The 11,169-nt window shown below is 32.0% G+C and overlaps 1 protein-coding gene across 1 annotated transcript; it reads right to left on the bottom strand.

The window, feature by feature from the left end:
• Nucleotides 1-330: 330 nt before the first annotated feature.
• Nucleotides 331-10,683, bottom strand: LOTGIDRAFT_226808 (hypothetical protein). The gene is made up of 16 exons (XM_009053940.1): nucleotides 10,550-10,683; nucleotides 10,141-10,257; nucleotides 9,508-9,603; nucleotides 9,210-9,270; nucleotides 8,948-9,065; nucleotides 8,626-8,689; nucleotides 8,257-8,322; nucleotides 7,853-7,937; nucleotides 7,295-7,373; nucleotides 6,687-6,839; nucleotides 4,025-4,132; nucleotides 2,518-2,602; nucleotides 2,052-2,121; nucleotides 1,536-1,700; nucleotides 1,276-1,375; nucleotides 331-525 (listed from the first exon to the last, which is right to left on the bottom strand). Exons 1-16 carry the CDS (start codon nucleotides 10,647-10,649, stop codon nucleotides 376-378), a joined length of 1,617 nt encoding a protein of 538 aa, XP_009052188.1. The 5' UTR covers nucleotides 10,650-10,683; the 3' UTR covers nucleotides 331-375.
• Nucleotides 10,684-11,169: the final 486 nt, after the last annotated feature.

Genomic DNA, 11,169 nt, shown 5'->3' with positions numbered 1-11,169 from the left:
GATACTACTGACGAAGAGTATGCAAAATAGAAACTCATGACCAGACGTTAGTTGAAACTTTTAGTATACATACGAGACATATTGCTCTACAGCTAGGCGTTTATTTTACTCAAATCCGTATAGTAGTTTTCAAACAGCTTCCAAAACGCATAAAGAACTTAAAAACCTTTCGTATTGTTTTTAAATATTTTTGGCGTGTAAAATTTTGGATCTACAAAATTAGTCATGTACTCATAGTAATTGATATACACACATGAAAATGAAAATAGGTCTTGGGGCGGGAGAAAGCTGCAGACATTTGCAATTTGGAAATCAATGAACGATGATGATAAAATGTAATTTTCAAAATATTTTTTATTTTTAAAAAATGAGAATCTACAGTTCATCATGTGTGTCTTTAGGTGAAGGTTGTAATGTAGCAGGATCTATACATCTTGCTGGTGTAGCAAAATCAAATCTATATTCACACCGACTAGGTTCTGATGCTGATAGTAATAAATTTTCTGTACCACATTGTAAGATAACCTAAGAAAGAAAGAAATTTGCCTAGTTTTACAGGAAAACCCCTCAGAGATCATTTGCATGTCAAGGACAATTTAAAAATGGCTGTGTACAATAAGGAAACTACATGATCAAAATCCAGAGATCTGGACCCGCTCTAATTAATTTCATGTGATTGTAGACAAATGAAGTCTGTGATATTTTTGAAATCCTCTTTCTCCCTCCCTTTAGTGGGGGGTTGACAAATTTTTTGGAATAGATTTGGAATTTGCGAAAGGATAATTCTAAAAATAGTAGTTTTGTGTACAGTGACAGTCAAAATGTTTAGGTCTACTTTCAGTTTGGCTAGTTCAAGATGGTCATGATATATTGAATTTTGGTCAGAAACTAAGCATTGGTCAGGCTTTCATGTTACATATTGGACAATTTTCAACGAGATTTCGAGAAAAAGTTATAGAAAGTTGAATTTTGAGAATTAACATGGAAACAGATGGCAAATGGACTGGACTGTTAATCTTAAAGTAAGCAAAGAATCTTAGTCTAATTTGCTCAGCCACCTGTGATCCAAAGAGAACACAGGTTAACAATGTCAATCACCGTTTCTGGAATATATTGAGCTTGAAGATTGTGACCACAGAAGCAATTTGGTCCACCAGAAGAATTTTCTTAACTGTGTTCAGGATTTTTTGTTATTTTTGGAACTACAACATAACAAAAGGGAGATAACCTCTTTGGAAATATTTCTCAAAAAATCTAAAGCATGATTAATCTTACCTCAACAGATCTATCAGGTCCACTCCAACAATTTTGACCCTTTTCATATTTCATAGCTGAATATTTATCTGCTTCACTACCAGACCAGTGACCCCAGTTCCTACATTTATAATAGAAATAGTGAGTAAAATTCCTAGTATTTATGAAGGGATTATACAATTGTCTAACATTTCCAGTACTTCTGAAGACTTTTTGCATATATCCATGACCAGAATCAACCCCTGGAAATGGCGATGAACCCAATACAAAAGAATGCTTACCCTAAACTTGTTTCTGAACCACCATTTTTAGGTCTTTGTGAAGCTTTATCAAAGGGACATAATTTATAAGTATATTCTCTATCTGTCATTTCAAAACATTGCCCTTTTAGACTACCATATTCAAACTCTGGACCAAAATCTATATCTAAATATTGTCGTACAGTACTGAAAAATGTAGATGGAAAAAGGTTTATTTTTCATCCTAACATGTTCAGGGCCAAAATCTATATCTTTTTCAAAAAAAAAAAAAAAAATGAAATAACACTTATGCCCCAATTGACTTATTTGCAGAGTTTTGAGAATATTCTTATCAATGATTTCTTCCTCCAGTTTTCTTACTATTGGAAATCTAACCCCCATTCCCAAACCATCTGTCCTGATGATTGATTTAATATCCTAAACACATTTACAACACAGTATAACTTGATTACAAATTAATCATTATATACATTTAAGGGTTACAGCTTCATGATAAAAATGTGATTAATACAAAACCTTAATTCTGCAGCCACTTACTTAATTTCATTTTCTGTGTCCTTTACTTTCCTATCTGCATCATTAAATTCATTTCTTGCTTGTTCGGCAGCTATAATAATATGATGATAATAATAATGATAATAATAATAATGATGATAATAATAATAATGATGATAATAATAATAATAATATTAATGATAATAATAACATCAATAATAATAATAATAATAATGATAATAATATATAATAATAATAAAGATGATCATAATAACATCAATAATAATAATGATGATAATAATATTTATAATATAATGATGATGATAATAATAATAATTAGGATGATGAATGATGAGAATGACAATAATGATTAAAATAATAATGATTATAATCACCATAATAATAATAATAAGTAAATATTGATTTGGTCAAGGACTTTTTGCTGGAAAGGATGCTTTAAAATCTTTGCTGTTATTCATGCAAGTATAACAAAATAGGAATTATATACCATCAATTAATTTCTGAGTTTCTTCATCATAATCTGGCATCTTATCTTCTGGAACTTCTTCCACTGGTGGTGGTGGCGTTGTTGCCTGGAATTCAAAATAACCTTTGTACAGGCAGAAGAGATATCTGTCAAGAATTAATTAGATTGTTCAAAACCTTGTGCTAATTATCAATCTTATAGCGATGTTAAAGAAGTTTTCTTCACTTTTTATCTCCATCAAGAAAGCATCTATTTGCACCATTCCAATTTTCTGTTTCAGCAATGCCACAAAACTGATATCTAAGGACATTATCGATTGTGACGTCATCAAAGGCTTAGTCATTGGAATTGTAATAACAACCTCTGATTGAAAATTGGTAAGGTGCAAATTGATGCTATCCGTGTCCCTAATACAAATAAAATGTTTAGAAAACATCTCAACAATCCCCTATATAAAATACTGGTCTAGATTATATGTATCATTTTTTCTGTGGGTAACTTCATTCATTCTGCAATCGAATTACAAACAACCTGTAGATGATTTGGCTCAAACATACCAAGATACTCATCTATAGAAACACCAGTCAAAATATAAAAATATTTCCAACCCTTATAACCATGCTCAGTCGGTGGCAAGTTGGATTGTCATCTGCTAGGCGATTAGGTGCTGTGGACACGAATCCTCCTCAAGGTTTTAAAAATTCTAATGCCTGTGCCAGTGCTGTGGCTCTCACCCCCTAATACCAAGCTAGGATACCATGCGTACCACTAATATACCTCAGTTAGTAACAGAATATGCTCAGTAAAATGGATTGCAAAGAGATTATTGAGCCTTTTTAAAGAACATCTTAGTTTCTATTTGCAGAGTAAAAGATCGGAATGTTGACAATAGAAGCTACAAAATGCTCTTCCAAAGGCCAATAAAACTTTTTCCAATCCAATAATAAAATACTAATCTGATCAAATGCATATTATCTAGTGCTTTGGTTCACTCTTTTTCTATTGTTTACAACATTTAATGTTAGTGATCTGAGGACATTTTTCTTCATCTGGAGTTCAAAGTTACTAAGAACCCAACCAATCAAAAGTTTCCTTCAACAAAACCTTTGTCCAAACACATGTGAGGAATTTTGGAATTCTGTATTGTCAACTTAATACAGAACAATATCAAAATTGAACCTGATTTAATGAAAAATTTCTACAGATCAAGACTGGTAAGTATTTCTAGATCTGTATTTTCATCAGAGAGGAAAACAAAATAATGAGGGTATGAATCATGATTTGATGTAATGAATTAATGAGCATGATTTATCCAAAGAATGATCAAAAGAAAGAGCCAAGAAAAAGAAAATGGATATCTTTCATCTTAATGAAGGGCTTTTATATGGGTTCCTGCTTTAAAACATGCAAATAACATCTAGTCAACAAAAATGAACATATATCAAAATCCAAAGAGACTAATCCGCAGAGAATGTCTAAAAATTTGAGCATCATTTAAAACCAAAAATTGATTCCATTGATAACTCACATCATAGTCCTCATCCTCAAGTTCCTCATCATCCTCTTCCTCATCCTCATCATCATCATCCCCATACTCATGTTTTGCCCAATTATCCCTTTTTGGTTGAGGTTTTACCTACAAATTGAGGGAAGGCGGGGAAATCAGACCTGTCAACTTTTTTCAGGGATTTACATTTTGTTTGATCGAAGATTTGGTTTTGTTCGGAAAAGGGTAGAAAACGATTTATATTTTCCAACCACTGTGATTTCACAAATTGTGAAAATAAAATTTTCTTAAAGCTTGTTATTTGTAAGATTGTCTGAACAGCACTTCTCTTTCAAAACAAACGACACAAAGTTTGGAGTGTGGTAACAAAATGTCACTTTCATTATGATTGGAAATACCAATTGAAATATTACTGGTCATACAACTGTAATTTCAAAAAGAGCTAAGTACTTTTATTTTTTTTAGAATGCTTTCAGAGGAAATATATGATTGGTTGAATTTACATTTGAAATTACACCAGCAAATTGCCTTCCATACAATAAGATCTAGTATTACTCTCAAATGTGATTAAATGCGAATCAATTACAAATTTACAACATAGACGGACAAATGGTTACAAAACTTTTGAGAACTTGTTTCATTATCACCCTTTACTGTCTCTCTCAGATGTAGAAACCTCCTTCCAATCCTTTTTAACACTTAATGAGTATCGAACAATACCCTATGACACTAGACAGGTCTGTTAAAAACTGAACAATGTTTCTGTTAAAGTGAGAGTATGTACCAACTTATTTGGCATATTTTTACTAGTGTACTAGTACTAGTGTAAAAACAGAGTTAAAACTGCATGTTTTAATCAAAATTCTGAAAAAAAATTGTTATTTTTTTTTAAAGTTGGGCCTATCAAGTTGATTAAACAATAATTACTCCCTTTATAAAACCAAAGTGAGACTTTACAATGTTTACAAAAATTTATAAATGGATGTCCAAGGGGAGACATAATTCTTGAAAAACTAACACATACTCCCCCTTTAATAGCACAATAAGTAATGGGAAAATGTAACAAATAAAATAGTACTTAACTACTAATGAAAACCAATAAAATCCTATTTTATATTTAGGGCAATAAGTTTTTGAAAAAAATAGGAATGACAATAAACCTGTACCATAAATCAAATCAATAAAAATAGGGCCTACTATTGACTATAAAGGTAAAACTGTTCTGACAAGTCTTTTAAAGGGTGATAACTCTAAACTTACATTTTTTATCTTAAAAAATGAAGAACTAGGTTTCCCTTCGCCAAAGATCATAGTTTTCTGATAAATACAGAAGTGAAAGGTGACAAAATATACAAACCGGACAAAACAGGCAGCAAACAAATAAGACAAAAAATGCAAAACTTAGACACCAAAGTAAGCAATGATTACAACCGAAAAAAAGAATATACTTCAACAGCACAAAATTAAAGCTTAAAAATTGTCAAAATGGCTGTTGCACAAACAACTTTCCAGACCTTCTAAGCAACAAAATCTTAAAATCTCACATGGAAGAACGAAAAAGCAAAATTTATTAAGAAGCGAGAGCACATAAAACGACTTTTTTAGATCTGAAGCCATCATATACGGTACTTCAGGGTGTGTTGACTTTCTTCACAATGTCAAGTTTTTATGAACTACTGCTATTACAGCTGAATGCCAAGTAATGTCAAGTAGATGTCATGGAATGTTAGAAGAGAAATGAGTTTCATGAATTCCAGAATAATTTGACCAGATTATAAACACCAGGAGCATATGTTTCATGTTGTTTCTTTTAAGGAAAAAAACAAGTTCAGGGTGACGAGATTTGATCAGATTTACTCGACGGAAAGAAGGGGAGTTCATTATACATGTGCACTATCTTTGCTGTATTAAATGGAGGTTTTCTAAAAGAATTATGTGAATCAGGGACAGTGATAGCATCAATTTACACTATTCCAATTTTCTGTCAGAAGTCTGTGGTTCTTACAATTCCAGTAAAATTATGCTTTTTATGATGTCACCTAAGGTCCTTAGATTATAGCGGGTTTTGCGATAGTGATGTCATAAAATGCTTTGTTCTGGATGGATTGTCAGAACCACAGAAGTCGGACTGAAACATGGAATGGTGCAAATTGATGCTTACCGTGTCCCTGATGTACATAAAACGTTAAGAATACCTTTAAAACAATCCCTTTAAGCACCTTCAACAAAAGCAGCCAGTAGGAGTTGAGATGATGAAGAGAGGATGAGATATAAGAATATAAGCTTCAGTATCACTATTAAAATAAGCAGTTATCATGAACTATGTTTGTATTCAAATCCAGGTTTTTAGTACTAAAGAATTTAAAATTTCAAGAACATCATCGTTAGTTTACTATCAGTGTAATTTTTACAACTGAAAACCAAACATTGCCTATCCCCTGGTTAATAAATTTAACGACCTATTTCTTTTATTTGGTTGTTCAGCTTCAAAATATTAGAAGAATTTGGTTCTTTTACTCTGAGAGAACAATTTTCAGCCAAAATTCAGGACATTTTTGGTTCAAATTTCCATTTGAGAAGCGAAACAGTTAACTTAAGTTCATTTCCATCAACTAGCAAAGCATTTAATTAGATGACTACATATATATTTGTCTCATAATATTTGGCCAAACTCAGGACTTACCTCAGGTTCTTTCTGTTCTGTTGTACTCTCAGTAGTTTCCACTTCTTTCACATCATCACTAAACTTTTTACTTTTAAATATCTCTTTTATATTTGGCCAGATCTTTTCTAAGAATTCATCTTGACCAGCTCTTTCCAACTCTTCTAGATATTCCTGCAAATATATAATGAAATCTTGCTGGAATTTTGTTCTGTTTGTTGAATGTGTTCATTGAATTAAACCATAGAAGCACTTTTAAATCCTAGGGTCCTGGGAAATAATCCAGATTGGGCTGATTAAAAGTGGCATGCAATGTACAATGAGTAAAATAATTCGGGGACAGCTGTATAAGGCTCTGATAGAGGTCATTTGAGCTGCTCTGTCGGTCAAAGAGCCAAATCAACAGCTGGTATAAGCCTACCCTTTTTAACCATTTTTTTTACCCATGCTGGGATTCAACCTAACTTCGTGTTAGCAAGCAAGCTTCTTACTTAATTTCAAACTTGAAATTTAAGGATGTATATGTATTCTGAATGTTAAACCCACTACAGCTTCTAATATGTAACTTTTACTTTTGATACAATGTTTTAACTTCCGCCAGTTTATCTAATGAAATCTGACTAACTCACCTTAGCTTCATCATGACTAACTGTACCATCAGAATCTATATCAAACTCTGGATGTAACAACATTTCGTGAATTTCAACACTGTAATTATTATAAAGTGACTTAAATGACATACATTGTACTTTAGTTACCTTTCCAGTCAACCTAGCTGTAAATAGGTACCCATGATCCGGGATCAATGCCAAGAGGTTTGGCCAAGGACCAGCTGGTAGCAACGATCCTTCATTGTGAACCTAAGTTTTTATCCTTATAAAATATAGTTGATTCTTTTTCTTCAAAGGATTATTACCTCTTAGAATGAATATAAAATCTAATGTCTCAAACTGAACAAATAAGAGTATATATTCATCAACTGTGGACTGATCACGCCAGGTATTCTCGACACGATCTTAGCGCTAGGATGTCCTAGGTTCTTATCTTCTAACATTGAATCTAGGATATCCTAATGTTAAGATCGTTTTGAGAATACGTGGCCAGGTATCAGATCTATGGAACAGAATTCCAGATAAAACTAATGATTGTTCAAAAAATATTCATTCCATAAAAGAATTAAGACCTACTGTTGATCATCATTAGCATCAATTTCATCAAAAGCCATTAGAGCTGTTTCTCTTTCCTTAACTGCCTTCTTTTTCTCTTTTTCTTCTGTGAAATAAATATAATTATATTGTTTTGATAATAATCATTTGTAAGATTTACAATGATATAAATCATTTGAATTTTACACAACATCTGACAGCTACAAATTTATCAAATTTAGAAACTTTATTGTGAAATCATTTGGAAAAACCGTTTTACATTATGTTCATAGAACAAAGATTATCAATTTTTATGAAAACCTATCATGACTTCAAAGTGTGAACAAAAACTGCATTTTTGAGATTATTCAATGATCTTGTTTATGATACGCTTGTCTGTATGTATAGATAATTAAAAAGAGAATATCTAGTAAATTACACTTTACCTTCCCAGGCTTTTTCATGTTTTTCTTTAGCTTCTTTCTCAGGAGCTTCAGCTTCATTTTTCTTGGCTGAAATATAACACAACTGAAAAATCAGATGATGTGATGTTATTGGTCTTTTACAAAAATATTTATGTACCTCGATTTAAGTTTCAAAAAGAAAGCACAAAATATCTATTTTGTTGTATTTTAAGAGCAGTGAGCAATGAGGTAAACTATAATCAATGGAAATGGGAATTTGCTAAAGCACCAATTTGGTATTTCGGCTTAGTAACTTTGTAATAAAATAAACACAAACAAATTTGGAAAATTTTAATGATAATTCTTATTTAATGAAATTCAATAATATAAAAAAACAAATAGTCAACTTGCCTTCTAAATCTGTTTTTAATTTTTCATATGTGTCTTTTTCACTTGCAATCTCAGTTAGTCTTGCCTGAAATGACAAAGCCAAAAAATTATTTCAGTACAATCTATAGTGGGAGGGAATAACAGATGGGATAATCTAATCATTGTGGGACAGATAGGAAAATCTAATGATTGTGGGAGGGTCATTACAGATAGGAAAATCTAATGATTGTGGGAGGGTCATTACAGATAGGAAAATCTAATGATTGTGGGGGGTCATTACAGATAGAAAAATCTAATGATTGTGAGAGGGGCTATATGATTGACAGATGACATAAATGGATACCTTTTTCTCCTGTTGCAGGCTCTGACCTAGTTGTATATAACTTAATTTGACTTTAAAACCCTCTGTTTGTAATAGTATTAATCTTTCTCTATCTTCTCTATCTTTACGCCCAATTTCTCTACAATATCACACAAGAAAGATTGGATATTGCAATGAATGGGTTCTCAAAGAACAACATTCCCAAGCAAAATTGGGCATCAATCAATTAAGATAAATATGGTTCAAAACCATTCTTAAAAATAATCAAATTCGTCATACTTACTCGCAAAAGTTTTGACATTGAATTTTTTCACCTCCGAATTCATCAGAACCATCACAGCAATCTAAAATTAAGATGACATGTTGTGATTTGAAAAATTAAGTTCTGTTATCATAAGTAACATGTTAACCAAATGGTCATTTTTTTTTAAAATAAAACTGGTTTGGTTTGTATTAAGAGTTTACTCATAATTAGGTAAATCCTTGTTTGTCCACTTATAGCTCATGAGCTTAAAGTCAGCTAAAAGATTGAAGATTGACCTTATTAATAAGAAATCAAGGAAAATTTTCAAATTACTCACCACATATACCATCATTATATCTAGATGATAAAATATACTCTGGTTTATGTCCCTTGTTTTCACAATAAAACATCATCATAGGACAGGCAGACGTTCCTATATATAGTAACATTATTAACATTATTATTATGAACATAGTGTATAAAACACAGATCGCCAACAAAGCTTAGTTCAAAATATTTTTGGAGGCCATATTATGTTACGGATTAAAACAGATTCTTATGGTCACATGATTGAGATGTAAAAAAGAATGTGAATACAACATTTTGGACAAATAAGGTCATAAAATTTGTCATAAAATTCTAAATACAAAAATTTTGGACGAGCATTTTCAACAGTTCAAGAAGTAATTGAAATAAATCAAATAGTGGCTAAGGATATCTTGATGGGAAATAAGGATAGACGTAACTGATAGAGCTCAAGCACAAAAGAGAGCCCTCCATTTTTCTTTCTGTAGAGGAATCTGGTTAACTGCATTTGCTAGCGTACAATCCAATCAGATTACTGCATTCACAAACTTCTGTGAAACAACAAAGTGGGCCAGCGCAATCAAGGTATCAAATGCAGACATAATACCTTGACCATTGTGAAGATGATAGGCCTATAACTTTAGCCTATTACAATTTAACTTACCCGGTTCATCTGAGCCATCATCACAATCACAATAATCATCATTAATATACTCAAATGGTATAGTTTTACCGTCAGTTATACATTTAAATGTTTCTCCAGGTTTATAATATGATGCCTCTGAAATGTAACAGCAGTATTACTGTAACAATACCCTGTCTATTGTAGTCTTGACTAGACAAATTTCAAACCAACTTGCAAGCATGTCCATTCGACTGTATTCGGATATTGATCTTGAATCTAACATCAAGGTAGCCGCCAAAACAAAGTTATAATTCCTTCATTGAGGTTCAATGCTTTCACTAACTAAATATATTGGATGTAGGTCGGTGATTTACAGACACCCACTTAACATGGCACCGGCTCAACGTCAACGTCGGTCATGTCAATAATGTTGAAATGATACACTTACTGGATGCTGGTACACCCCGTGGTCGATCGATGCCACAATGGGCATCGGGGACAAAATAGTACAGCAAACACAACGCCAATATAATTGCTTTTTCCGTCATCTTTTTAAGATTCTAGCGTAAGACACTCTTGTCTTGTAATGTGTTGTAAAACTGTCAAGATTTCATTGGACGAATGAAGACAACTTGTATTTTATGGACAACCATTTCATAAAAAAACTAATGGGAATAAATTTCGGAATTATGACCACAAATAAACTACACGATTACTGTTGATTTATTTTGATCTTTTCTAGAGATATTATTTTCAGAGAATGCGGTAAATTATGGTGCTATGGGCTCCATTTTTGTAGCGGCAAGTACAGACACCGACTACATTACAGACACCGATATAGTATATTTTTGCTGTATATTCACTCCATAAAAACACGCACCTGCAGTCGAGTTGTTGGAAAAAGTATAAAGAAAATTTCTGATCAATCAAAATTGTACAGTGAAAAATGAATTGTAAAGTGATTGAAAAAATAATAAAGAAATACAATTGTGATGAACAAGAATTAATGAAATAAGAAAATAAGATTAATGTGGATTGCGATTGTCGTAATTTGCAATAGACCTAATA

This window comes from Lottia gigantea (assembly GCF_000327385.1).
Source record: "Lottia gigantea unplaced genomic scaffold LOTGIsca_205, whole genome shotgun sequence".
Lineage (NCBI taxonomy): Eukaryota > Metazoa > Mollusca > Gastropoda > Lottiidae > Lottia > Lottia gigantea.
The sequence above is the reverse complement of the archived record's forward strand: the minus strand, read 5'-3'. Positions and strand labels throughout refer to the sequence as shown.

Excerpts from the sequence above, each read along its gene's own strand:
- LOTGIDRAFT_226808 (XM_009053940.1), bottom strand. The coding sequence starts at position 10,649 with ATGACGGAAAAAGCAATTATATTGGCGTTGTGTTTGCTGTACTATTTT. Across the intron at positions 10,258-10,549 it reads ACGGGGTGTACCAGCATCCA|AGGCATCATATTATAAACCT; the intron begins GTAAGTGTATCA and ends GTTACATTTCAG. Across the intron at positions 1,376-1,535 it reads GGTTCAGAAACAAGTTTAGG|GAACTGGGGTCACTGGTCTG; the intron begins GTAAGCATTCTT and ends TTATAAATGTAG.